Source organism: Epinephelus moara, chromosome 10 (genome assembly GCF_006386435.1).
Source record: "Epinephelus moara isolate mb chromosome 10, YSFRI_EMoa_1.0, whole genome shotgun sequence".
NCBI lineage: Eukaryota > Metazoa > Chordata > Actinopteri > Perciformes > Serranidae > Epinephelus > Epinephelus moara.
In genome coordinates, this window is record NC_065515.1 from 31,544,662 (window position 1) to 31,558,271 (window position 13,610).

General features: G+C 43.7%; 1 protein-coding gene across 2 annotated transcripts in view; it reads left to right on the plus strand.

The window, feature by feature from the left end:
* dennd1b (DENN/MADD domain containing 1B) overlaps positions 1 to 13,610 on the plus strand; it is a 116,512-nt gene that overhangs the window by 23,128 nt on the left and 79,774 nt on the right. For both annotated transcript variants that reach the window (XM_050054253.1, XM_050054254.1), the window contains exon 3: positions 2,044 to 2,087. In XM_050054253.1, the coding sequence (XP_049910210.1) occupies positions 2,044 to 2,087 (44 nt within the window). The remainder of the gene's footprint in view (positions 1 to 2,043; positions 2,088 to 13,610) is intronic.

The window sequence follows — 13,610 nt, forward strand, 5'->3', positions numbered from 1 at the left end:
GGGAGAAGGGAGGGGGGGTCGGAGTTGGTGTGTAGAGCTTTGAGCTCTGCTGCTTTTTTTTGTGCCTCTCTTTTCAAGATGGGGCCCATGAAATTATCCAACAGGATTATGTAAGGCATGATGGATTCTGCTGCGTCCTGTCATCCGTTTGTCCATTGTATGCCTCTCTCTCTCAGGCAGCCTGGTGTGTTAGCCATGAAGCTACTCTACACATTGTATGTTATTGCATGCCCTCTTTACTGAGGTAGGGGTCCTCCTCTCTGGCTTTATAAATGTCTACATTAATCTTTTTGGGCATGTGCATAGAGCAGGATCATACCCACATTTAGCCTGTGTTAAAATGGTCATACTTCTTTAGTTAAGGGATTTACACAACATCCTGTTGAACTCAGTTATTGTTTTTCTGACTGATATATTCAAGCTATCAAAAGGTTTGGTGCTTCCAGATTCACTTTCTCTCAGTCAGCCTTGTTTAGACAGAGGTGGGGGTGTTTTCATGAGCCTGTAGGCTTTTTGTATGTCCATGACAGTGAACCTGGCATGCGAGAGCTCATCTCTTCAAACCCTTGCTGTTCCTGTCGAGGTCACAGGGTGACCTTGGAGCTGTGGAAGCCATGTTTACCAGAGACCCCTGTGTTCAGGCTATGGCTCGGTGGCTGCTTCCTCTTCAACCACATGGTATAAGCCTGCGAGAAGCGAGGCTCGTGTTTTGGTCGGGAAGCTTTAAGAGAGTTGGAAACACGTTGCGAGAGTGACACCAAGGCAACAGTAAACTGGCTGCTTATTAAGGAAAAATAAATGTTTGTTTTGTGCAGTTTAGTTTTTTTGTCAATTGGCCAACTCCATCTTTAATGAACAATGCCCATCTTTAGCACTATAGCATTAAACTATCAGTACGCTCATGTGTTTGTTGTTGTCTGTGTCTCTGTTATTCACTTAAAACATTGATAACCTGATTCACATTCTGAATGTCTTTTGAAACAAACTCTTTAAAAAACAACAACCATATTTGTTTGGCAAGGACTGCAACTAATGATTTCTTTACTGGTGATTAATGTATGTTAGTTTTTTGATTAATATTTAAGTATGTTGTTTATAGAGATGGCTACGTTGCACCACCATGTTTCTACAGTAGTTTAGACACAACAAACACTTGCTCTAGATGGGGCCATTTGCGTTTTTGCTTCGGCCACCATAGTTAGAAACCCCTCCACAACAATAAGCGTTGAAAAACCGCTGCATTTTTTTAAAATGTGAAACTACTTTTTTCAGTGTTTTTTTTTTTTTTTTTTTTTGAGTTTTAATCCCCTGGTCTGTTTCTTTTGGAGAGGAGGAGACCTCTGCACATGATTCAGCTCCTGGTAAAAACCTCCTGAACAATGAACGTGGAATGATTTCCAACCAGGAGAAGTTTCAGCTGGTTGCAATCTGCAATCCTCTCCGCAAGATAACACTGAATCCCCCTGAATCTTACACACTGGACCTTTAATTGTAATAGACAATATCAGAATTGGTTAATTTCCTGTCCATCTAAAAACTGAATAATCAATTTGGCTTAATCGGTCGTCACTAATGTTATTTACAGGAGAGGAAAAACAATCACAAACCCCTGTTATAGTAATAACCCTTTTAGCTTCCAGCAAACAGCTAGGCTTGTATCAATGTAGGAATAATTAAGCAAATAAACTAGAGTGTGTGTTGATATGACTTTCTTATAAACGTGCATGATTTGGTGTATAATATAAGCTATCATATCTACACTGAGAATATAGATTAGCATATTTACAGCACATACCGCCTAGGCTCTCTCTCTCTTGTCTTTCACTGTGCGCTGCTCTGTATATGTGTGTGTATATGTGTGTGTGTGTGTAAGTGAGTATATAAGTGTAAGAGTGTGTGTGTATGTGTGTGTGTGCGTGCACAGATTCGCAGCAGCCACCCTTGCCCCCACCCCTCTCATTAATATGTATGTGTTCTGAGGCAGCTAGCGAAGACGGTGTGTTTCTCACCCGCTGATTAATGCTGTCTGTCAATTACCTCTAGATCCAACCGTGCTGTGGAGCTTCCCCCAGGACCACACAGACCAGGTTGGAACACACTCTGCTTTTTCATTCTTTTCTCACTCTCTTCCTCTCTCTCTCTCTCCAAATCTCTCTCCCTCTCTCGTTCACTGTTACAGACAACCTCTACCTCCTCCTCCTCTCCCATCTCCCTTCCTTGCCTAATGCCCTCACTCACCCTGCCATCCTGTGGTAACCTCCCCCCAACACCTATCACCACCACCACCACCACCACCACTACCACTCTCCTCCTCATCCCTATCAGTGCTTTCTCTCCTTCTCTCTCTCCTTCCTCCTCCTCCTCCTCCTCTCTGTCTCTCTCTCTGTCTCATTGTACGTCTGTTGCTGGTAATGAAAAGCAGTGAGCAGGTCTTCAATAACCGACGAATCAGTAATTATCATGCAACCGTGACAGGAATGCACACCTCTGTTTTCCCCTCTCTCTCTCTCTCTCTCTCTCTCTCTCTCTCTCTCTCTCTCTCTCCCTCTTTCTGTTTGTATCTCTTGCTTTCTCTCTCATTGTGCTACTGTGTCTGCTTCCCATTGTTTCACATTTATAGCATTATCGGGTTCATTTTCAATCTGAAAGCAAAACCTGCAGCTGTTTTGCAATATTTTTTGGAACACCATGTTCCTCCCTAAACCAGTCAGAGGTAAGTGTTGCAGGGTTATATACACCTCAGTCTCCCACCAGGCTGTATTGTTCAAGAATCACATTTTGATGAAGACATGGTTTAAAGGATGATTCCATCTTGGGTTTTATTTTTTTATCTTTGGTTATCATTTTTTATTGATTGTAATAACATTGTACTCATCAATGAAGTAGGTGGGATGTGGGAAGGATTGCTACAAGGAAAGTCAGACGGGGCAAGAAGCACAAGCAGACTGACAGTCCCAGGTTGCAAACTATCCAACAAGTTTACAACAAGACAGATTAACAAAACTGCAAACTAGTTGGAGTTAAAACTGAAAGTAAGTCAACCCAAACTTTCTGCTATATTGCCTTACTGTGTGTGTGCACAACTATAGTAAGTACAGTAGGGCAAAGTTTAACTAGGAAGTCTGTCTTTAACCTGTAATGGGATGTACAAACTTTTTTTTTTTTGCAGATTGGAGTCAAGGCTAATACAGCTATGAAATGGCTGATCCACTTATGTTAATAACATAAGTAAGGCTGGAGGCCACTCCAAAAGTTATTTGGTTCTTTCTTGGCCGATGCCACACCCTTTCACCAAGTCTCACGAAGAGCGGACCAGTAGTTTTCGGTAATCTTGCTGACAAACGAACCAAAACCAAAAACATAACCTTGGTGGAGGTGATAAATAAAAAAGCAACTCCTGTCCTCATGTTACCTTGCATAAAATTCAATCCAGTAAGTTACACGTATTGAGGTATACTGATTTAAATTTGGGAAAAAAGAAACCAGTGGTATCAGTTTAGTACCTGGTATGGGTGGATACCCTCAGTTGAAGTGCTGAAATTATTATCAGGAGATAAAAAGTCATATCAGTGCATCCCTAGTTTTCTCCTCCTGGGAGTTTGTTTCTCAGTCTGTTGTCTAAATGCTTATTAAATGGTTGTTGCCCCATCTAACTTCTTTTGATGGTGTAACTTTAATTTGGTGAGTGCTGTGTTAACGTTACTGATAGAAATGATGGCAAAAACGATGAAATAAAACCCAAGTTGTCATAAACCCAAATTATCCCTAAAGCCAATCAGGTCTTATCTGCTGTCCCAGGGGGACAACGTGCACGTATGCGGAAAAAAAAATCTTTGGAATAATTCAAATTGATTTGATATCTCTTTTATTTAAAAGCCTTGCTCTTTACCCTTCGAAAAATACACCACCTCAGCAGGGTGTCTTTGTTATTTCTCTCTGGCTTCACCTTCAAAGAACCACAGTCTAGATCCAACTTGATCAAAACAATCACACAGCCTGTAATAATATGCGTATGAAACTCTACCTTGTGCACATCACGATGTAGATAGTTTAAGTTGACTCATCCTCCTGTTGTTGCTCCAACATGTGATGACTCAATGACTCCTACTCTCTGCTGCTGTGGCTTAGTTAGTTAGTCTAGGAATGACAGAGGACCAGAGATCTGACAGGAAGAAAACAAGACATGCAACATATCGTTTCTGTTCCCAAAGTGGCCACAGCACAGAAAAGGTCCTGGAGCAGATTACTGGACAGATGACTGCAGCAGCCCATCAATGGGCCGAAGAGGGAAAAAAAAAAGGACAACTCGAAAAAAAATAGAGAAAAAGACAACAATATGTGCGTAGGCTAACTACCTCTCAACACAGCAGCCGAGCCAGTGAGTTTAAACAGCTCTCCTGCCTCTCTGATCCACTTTGAGGAATAAACGGGCTTGTAGAAAGATGCTTCAGGCAATGTCTGCCTGCCCCACAAGAACCAGAGCATGCTATCAGAGTAAGAGGTAGAGGGAGTGAGGGAACGAGAGTGTGAGCAAGAAATTACAGACTTGCAGAGGTAGGCACAGGAAATGGAAGTGATGGAAAAGGAGTAAAAAAGAGCAGCTGAACCCAAGAGAGATGAAATAAAAAATAGTGTAAACATAGTGTATGTGCTGTCACGGGCCTGCCTCATCCTTCCTCTCCGACACGTCTCTCGTTTTAGCCCCCCCACAACCTTACTTTTCTTTCATTCTGTTGTCGACCAGATCGTTTGTGTGGATAAGATGGCCCTTAAGATGGCTAGTTAGCGTGCTGTGTACAGAGGGATTGGCCCTTTCCCCCGTATACATAAAGGCCTTATTCACGGGCCTCATTACCAGGATTAGGGCTCCTTTCCTCCTTTGTGGGGCTGAAGGCTGAAGTCCTCTGTAGCCACAGTCTCTGTCTCTTTCTGCGGCCTGAGCTGGCCAGCATATGGCAGCAGCAGCCAACAGTCTCCACAGAGGGGCTCAGAGCTCAGAGCAAGGCCTCCTTTTGTTTAGGCCGTTATTGTTGCTCAGCGTAATGACATTTGTAGGCCGTAGGATCGGGGTGGAGGGGTTAGTCTACCCCAGGGGAGAGGGGGAGAGAGAGGGAGACAGAAAGAGGGAGACAGAGAGAGGCATGGAAGGAGGGGGGGAGAGGCAAAGACATGCAGACAGACAGGAGTGTGGATTATGGAAATATGAATTGATTTTTTTTTTCTGTTCCGTGGTAGAATAGAAAGCTCAAAGGAGAACAGACTGCAGGCTGGCTGGCACGCCGGGGTGGTGCTGAGGAAATATGAAGTGAGAGGCGCTTGCTCCCTCTTTCTCTTTCTCTTTCTCTTTCTCTCTCCTTTCTTTTTCTTTTTCCCCTCCTGCTCCCCCTTTTCCTCCCTCAGCCCCTGAGACTCTTGATGCCCTGGTCATCCACAGATGCCACTTGGATAGAGAGGGAGAGATGGAGAGATGGAGGACAGAGAGGGAGGGCAGGAGAGAGGTGGCTAAAGCATATATTTGAATCGCAAGAAGGGCTTTTTTTTTTTTTTTTTTTTTTTTTTGCAAATGAAGCAGACAGATGGAAATCTGTCCGTTTCCTCTCAGATCTCATCCCAAAGTTGTGGAAAAAACACAGCAGACAGAACACACATACACACATATGTGCGCTGCGACACACACACACACACACACACGGAAAATGGTCCTGCCAGTTAATTCTAGCTAGCTACAGTTTGGTGTATAGAGGGCCCACTCCTCTGTAGAGAACAGAGGATAATATGATAAACACTCAGCAAGTTCCACAAACAGACGACCATCTGAAAACTTAAAGAGACTGTGAGCAGCGCCGCAGTATTTAAAAATGTTAAGTTACTCACACAGATACACCCCTCTGCGAATTGCAGTCCAACTCTGCCAGCAAAAACATATTTTTTAGGTTGATGAGCTCCAACTTTACCATTGCATTTATTATGTGTTTGAATAAGTTTTATTTTCTAACATGCACATATGTGTGTTTGTCTTTCTGTTCATTTATTTAGTCAGACTTTGGGCTGTCCTGATGTCATTTCCATACATTTCACTCACCCAGCTGTCCACCCGCCATGTACACAAAGGGTTTAACAAAGAAGTTAAACAAACAAGTGTTATGTAAACCATCTAATTCTTAAGTAACATATTTAATGAGGCTGAACGTAAGGTGTCACTCTCACCTGATCTATATTCAACTCAACTTGGAATAACCTCCTTCTGTAAAATTGGATCTCATTTGAAGTCTAATAAGTCGTGCTGATTTTTATAGGTACTTACAGGTCAGTTTTGACAGATATTCGTAGGTGCTTGTGATGGTAACAAAGATATTATAGGCAAAACATACAAGGGTGTCACCTCAGAGAACAAAAATTCAAGAAATTATATAAAGCGTCGTTGGGAAAAAAGAGATAAGAAAGGAAATACCTCAGGGGGTGTGGCTGCAAGCCTGGGAAACTCAGTGTACTTCTATCAAATCCCTTATCTGGAGAGATATGTGTTGAAAACAAATCAATTTTTTTTTCGTTTGTTTGTTTTTTATAACTCCTAAGCAGAAATCCATATTAACTGGGACACAGTACTCCTGCTGGTGGAAGTGTGGATCAACGGTCGACCATGGCCACATATAGTGGTACTGTCTGTATATTTAGCTTTTTTTAGGCATAGTGGGGCATTCAGTGTCAAGGACGTTGGATTTTTATACGGATGTTTTGTTTCTCTCTATATATTTTGGAGATAAACAGATATATAGGCCTACCTAGATCCTTATGACTGCATGTAAAAAACATCTCCAAATGCTGGCAGTAGAGAAACTTGTCCTACTGTTAACCTTTTCATCGACACTGTCACCTGTCTGTGCTCTATGAAATGGATGAAATACTGACACACATGCTAGTTGCACGCTTGATCTTTTTTTTTTGTCAAACACTCTTCATCTCTGTCCCTCTCTATTGTTCTGTCTTGTACATTCCTTCCTTCCAGTTTAGAGTTAGCTTTCTCACCCAGTTTACTTGCATATCGTGCATTCACTTGCACACATACACAGAGTGATAACATTTGTGTTTGCTTTCTAGGCATATCTTCATCCTGCGTCATTCTGGTTCAACCTCTGGGTGCCCCTGTTTATCTTTTCCCTATTTTTCACTCTCTGTCTCCCGTCTTGTCTTTTTGTTTCTCCACCATCATAACTCTATTTATGCCCATCTTTATTTTATCCCTCCATCTCTTCTGTTCGTTTGTATCTCTTGCTCCCTGCCCGCATCAGCCTTCACGTTCCCAAACACCTTATCTCATATTTCCCCTCTAAAGACACTGTTGCAGGAAATTGCAAATTACATATCAACTGCTCGGCTGGTTGCAGCATAATATCCAGAGAGAAATAAAGGAAATATTGAATAATGAATAGATTTTACTCTAAGCTATGAACTTAAGTTGATGTTAAGTCTCTATGGCCATTCCACACATTTTAATAGGGGAACCTTTGATCTTCCTGCTGCATACTGCATGGATTTGAACGCATAACATGCTGTTTTTCATTTATACCAAGGCTACAGTAGGTGTGATTTGATCCTAAAAGGAAATCTTTGCTTTGATACAGACATATACGTTGCTATGTATAATCGATTTGTTATATTTATTGCACTGCAGTACTTGTGTTGTGAAAAAAATAGTCATGTACTTTTCCCCTCCATATGAGCAATTTCCTTGTGACTTCCTACATTTCCGAGGAGGCCTTTTTTTTATGAGCTTGTTGCATTTGGAACATGTAGGTGGTGAAGAGAGCAATCTCAGTAGCAAAGAAAAAGTTTCCCCAGTTGGGAAAAACTGAGTCACAGACCTTATTTAAGGCATTTTATGTGTTGATGCTACTTTGCATTTTGTACTAATTAGCTGAGGTGGAGTAAGTGGTATCTTTGCTTCTTCAATGATGGAGATTTCCTCGTGTAAGTGTTACAATTTGGTGCAAAACACAGAGCATATAAAAAAGCTCTTGTCCTTTGTTTCAGTTGGACTTACACCAGTACCTGATGTTTACAGCAGGTGTTTTAGTTTGTAAAAATATTTCCTTGTATCACACTTCATTGTAGCAGAGTGGCCAGTGTCTTAACGGGATGTCATGTCACCTGCTTTTGGCAAATTAGACATGGGAACGAGGCAAATGTAGTGAGAGTGTTCAAAATGTATAAATCATTTTACCTGTAGCTTTTTCCTTAACAGTTTTAGATAGTTTCCAGTTTGATTTTTGTCTCTCTTTTATTAATATGTTACTCCAGTCGCCTTGTCCTTGTGCTTATTTAGTTTTAACCACTGTCAAGTTTTTTTGAGATACCATGACTTCAGGCTATACTTGGCTTATTTTCTGTTCACGTAGTCCTGTATATCCATCTCTGCTCAAAAGCCCACTGTGTCATCAGCCAGACAGGGAGGGAGGGAGGGACAGACAAAGAGAGAGAGAGAAGAAGAGAGGCGGAGAGTCTCTCGAGGCTTCAACCTTGGCAACTCTGAGTGTTGCTCTGACACCGTGCTCCATCAGGACAGGCTGCCTGACATGATGTGATTGGTGGCCACAGCCCTGGACAGGCCCCGGGTGGGGGAGGCGGGAAGGGGGCTCGATCGGGTGGGTGAGGTAGCAGTGGTCTGAAGGACTGAGGTAAAGGAGAGGAGCTGGTGGGCATGATTGGTGACTTCAGCCCTGAGGGAGCTGAGTGACCCTGAGGAGAGGAGGAGATGTAGTGGTGGAGGAGTCAAGGTGGGTGTAGGAAGGTTTGGTAGCAGGGGGCCAGGGATGCTGACTTGAAGACAATGACATGTGATCCTCAGTTGAGACCTTGTATAGCCCGCAAAGGAGGGTGCCATATAGAAAGGGAGAAAAGGCAGGTGTGAGAAAGAGGAGGTGGAGAATGGGAAGTAGATGAGTTTAAAAGGAGATTTAACACAAAAACTGGTAACAGGTAAAGTTGGAAGCAGGTGAGGAAGTGGTGACATTGGAGGGAGAGAGAGGTGGAAGGATGACTGCAAGGTGAGAGGCATGTGAAATGACAGTATGAGAAAGACATTGAGAAAAGATGGAGGACAGTGTAAGGCAGAGAGTTAGTTTGGCAGACAGGAAAGTTGGTGGCATGAAAGTTCCAGGAGTGAGATGTTTTGTTTGCAGAAATCCAAAAATGTACATGTATGTTTTTGTTGCGTGAAGCGTCAATTTTGTGGCCTCAGGGTTTACAAACCCAACATAAAATGTTGTTGTGACTCCAATCATAAGGTTGTTTACACAGTTACTGAGAAACTGACAAGTTTCAATGTGAAACTAGTGCTGTCACAGTGAAGAAATTTCCTCTGCAGTGATTAAGGGTAGCTTAACAGTTTATTGCAAATTGCTTAATTTAACCTGATTTTAATGCTTTGTCAATAAGCTTTATTGTTAGGGTTTTATTGGGTATATTGTCGCTTTTTAATTGACAAAGATTACACAGTTTTAAAACAAACGGCAACGGGAGCTGAGATGCTTTGGTTGCCCCTGGTTGCTCTGATTTAGAATATCCACGGAAGTAAAAGTTAAGTGAAAGGCTGAAGCATGTTGGGAGAGAGAACCAACCCACTGGTCTATATGGGTTCAGTATTAATTCTCCTTTTTTGTTGTTGTTGTTCACTGATGTGACCATTGGTCTTTGTGGTATTTGCCCCGGTTGGGTAAAAAGTGAGAGTGAAGAGTGGCTGCAGGATTGTCCCCAAAGCTGAATACCTTTAAACTCTCGGTGACCAGAAGAAAAGGCCAACATGCAGAGCTCAGCACAGAATAGACGCTCAGTGGCACATCACACTGCTGGCATTTGTAGTATAGTGTAAATATGTGGCACTCCCATTACAAAAAAAAAGTACATAACAGTTGTTGCAGTCACTTGGCATTCCGTGCAGTTAGCTGGTCCTAGCCTGGTATTGCAATATTGCAGTGATCACCACAACCCTATGTGAAACCCCCCCACCAATAAGTAGTTTAGTAGGTGATCTCTTCAATGACATAGTGAGGCACCACATGGAGACGTTTGTGTAGGCCGAGAGTGGTCGACAGAGGAAGGTAGGTAGGAAGGTAGTTGATAGCAGTGAAGGAGAGGGTACTGAAGAGAAAAGTACAGCACTTCTGTCAGGTCAGAGTCTCTTCACAGGGGGCCAACTTCCCCACCCATCCTCCAAAAAGATCGGAGACAGAAAAGTAGTGATGTGTTTTGACGAGCTGCTGAGAACGAGCCTATTTTGCCAGCTTTTTGGAGGCTGCTACAGCCAGTTTTGTGAAGATGTAACAGCAACGCGCGAGGTGTGGGAAACTGAGACATGAAAAAGATGGAAATTCATACCTTTTTTGTGTTTGTGTGTGTGGTGAGGTATAGGCCTAAATGTGTGTGCGCGCATTTGTGTACATGTCTGTGTGTGATGTCTCAGCATGTCACAGGGTCTCGTCTTTCCCCTTCACTGCACCCTGACAGCAGTGTCAAACAAGGCCTCATATGATCTGTGTATGTCTTTGAGAATATGTGTGTGTGTGTGTCTGGGTTGATGGTGTTTTTATTCTTCTTCCTAACCCTTTTCACCTCGGATCCCTGGGGTGTTCCAGGGTCTTGCCTAATGGACAGTCTCGCCCCACTAAGCTGGCCTTTGGCTCGGGCACTGAGCCGGACGCCTAAGTAGGGCCCTTTGTTGCTCATGGGTCCTGATTGCGCTGACCTCTGGGCCGGCTTCCTGGGAGAAGATGGGTGGTGGAGACGGAAGAAGAGAGCAGGGGAAGTGTTTTTACGCCCCGCTGCTCACATCTCTCCAGCATCGCCCAGTGACCGGCGTAAAAGAAAGCGGTGGTGTGTTTTTGGCAGTGGAGTAAAGAGCTGTTGGCTGCTTGTATTTCCCAAGCTGCAGGTGGACAGTAGTGGATTCAGCTACAGATGTACGTAGGCTTCACTGCCACTCTACTCCCAGGACGAATTGTTTCAAAGCAGTGTGCAGTAATGGATCATTTGTGTGTGTTTAAGTAGTTTCTACGTGGTCAACAGTTACCATTTTTGTTGGACAATAGATCAAGATGACACCACATGTAAAAAAATAAGTCAGCAAGTTCATGAAGCACCTCTTGTTCATTAGTGTTTTAAACATACACATGTATCTGCTGTTTTGGTCTGTTTGAAACTGTTTTTGCACACATGGCCACAGTAAGGGAACAGAGATTTTAGAAAAGGGAACAGGGAGGTTTTTAGTCATGTGGCAAAACATTGTTCAACCTTGTTTCATAATGAATTCTACATCTATTTGTCAGAGCTTCTTGTTGGGCTTTACATATGCAAGTGACTAACTGACCGACTACTGTGATGCTGCGTACATGTTCTCCAAAAGTACTGTGTATTATATTTGTGAATGCTGCCAAACTCCCTCAGTATTATGGCTGCAGTCACAGAGAAAGAAAGAGTGCATCTACACTTGGAAACAGGTTGTCCCTGTCAACCAGGAAGCTGGTATTTACGGTATCAGATGCCAGACTTACCCTAACCAGATACCGCTGTTGCCAACAGAGCTATCACACATATAAAGATGTGGCTTAATTGGCATGCATTTTTTTCTTAACTACCCGATACGTGGCACAAGCAGCAGCCACCGGCCAGGGACGGAGATAGAAGCAATGGCAGAACAAATAGGGTGTTGTGTAAAGGAGGAGAAGGATGGAGAGAGGGAGGGGAAGGAGATGGAGGAAGAGGAGGGTGCAGCGATGACCTGACCTCCTCTGCTAGATTCCATGTACATCTGTCAATGAGACGTCCACAGCCAAATGTTTAGGAGCCAGTGTTGCACTGCTGCCCTCCTGCTGAGCTTCAATGTATACATTCTTTGTGTGTGTGCGCGCGGAGAGCGTATGTGTGTGAGTGTTTGTGACGCCATGTGTTAGAGGCAGGCCCACATCAGGGTTCATACAGTCGAGCTAAGCCCAGTGGGAGCTGAAAGCTTAAAGAAGGAAATCCCCCCCGGCTGCTTGGTGCGCACGCACACACACACACACACACACACACACACACGTACACACACACACACACGTGCTCCCGCTCTCTCTCTATCCCTCTCCCTCTCCTCCTGGCACTTCATTAATGAAGCCCATGCTTGTATGTTTGGGGCATATGCAGCTCTCTTGGCCCAACACTACAAGTGTGTGTGTGTGTGTGTGTGTGTGTGTTAGGGAGTGAGACATCTCCCCCTATCACATGGTAATATATTCAGTGGAAGATCTCGGCAGAGGCATAATACTGCCGCTCTCCCCTGTCTGAGCCCATCTGTGATATGTAGAAAGGACATCAGCAGGACAGGTTATTAGCACTGGAATAATGCACACTGTTATTGTTGACGCCATATACTTATTCTCCAAGCAGTGTGCCCCTTCACCCCATAACATAAATAAATACATCCATTGTGGCAAAAGCAGAAAATAAATGAGTTCAGTACAATGGACGGCGTATATACTACCCCAGTGGAATGTTTTTATATGAAAGGTGACTCATTAATTGCTGATAGACGGGGGAATGAGTTTGGGGCTGGACAGTGGGAGGTTAAGGGGATGTTATCCTTCTTGTTAACACAAATTGATGAATTCATACTACATGTGCGTGATAGCCTAAAGAGGGAGAGAAAAAAACAATCCAAGCAACATTTTACCCTTATTAAACTTGAGCAAGGACAACTCAGAGGGTAAATCCAATGGCTTCTGAGACGCTAATTTTCCAGTGACGTTTCTATTCAGGAGGGGAGTGTAAGGTGTTGAGGCCAGTGAAAATGTGTGTTGTTGTGCTTCACAGGAGGGCCACGCTGAGGCCTTTATTTTGTCCTTGGTTTAGGCATCTGTGATGTCCTTAAGGGTCCAGAAGTGCAGATTTGAAAGTGACAGTTTTTTCCCCCAGCAAACAGGATTTCTTCTTGCCATACAGGTGGCACATACACATATGAATGTAAATGTAAGAACACATATACCTGTCAGGTGTTTGAAGAGGCCAGAAGATCAATCTGCCACCTTCTGCACCCCCATAGAGAGAGGCTCTGCTAACATGGGACCGTTGTTAACCAAAATAACCTCCTGTAACACAGACACTCTGCAGCAGAGGGGGGTCACTGGGAACAGAAACTTGTGGAGGGGAGTAAAAAAAAAAAAATCCATGGAGACAAAACTCCCTCTTCCCCCCATCTCCCTCTCCTATCAGCCTGGGCAGAGTGAGCAAGGATGTGAAAATGTAACGCCCCCATGTCAATTTGAAAGTGCACCTCATCGGCTCATGTGCCCCTCCACCTCTCTCCATCACCCCCCCCCTCCCCTCCCTCCACCTTCCCCCCTCTCAAGCAGCTCTGTTGCTTTGGTCCGGCTTTGAAGGCCGTTCTTATTACTGGCACAGAGCGCAGGTCAGAATGGCAAGCCGGCAGCATACTATTAAAGCCTAATGAAAGGAATCTCTGCAGGGTCTGAGGTCTGCAGCGGCCAGAGGAGGCTGTGCCTCTGCCCGTTGTTCTTCTGCACCTCTCCTCACTATTCTGAAGGTTTTTTTTTTTTATTCCATCTCTAAATCTGGCTTCC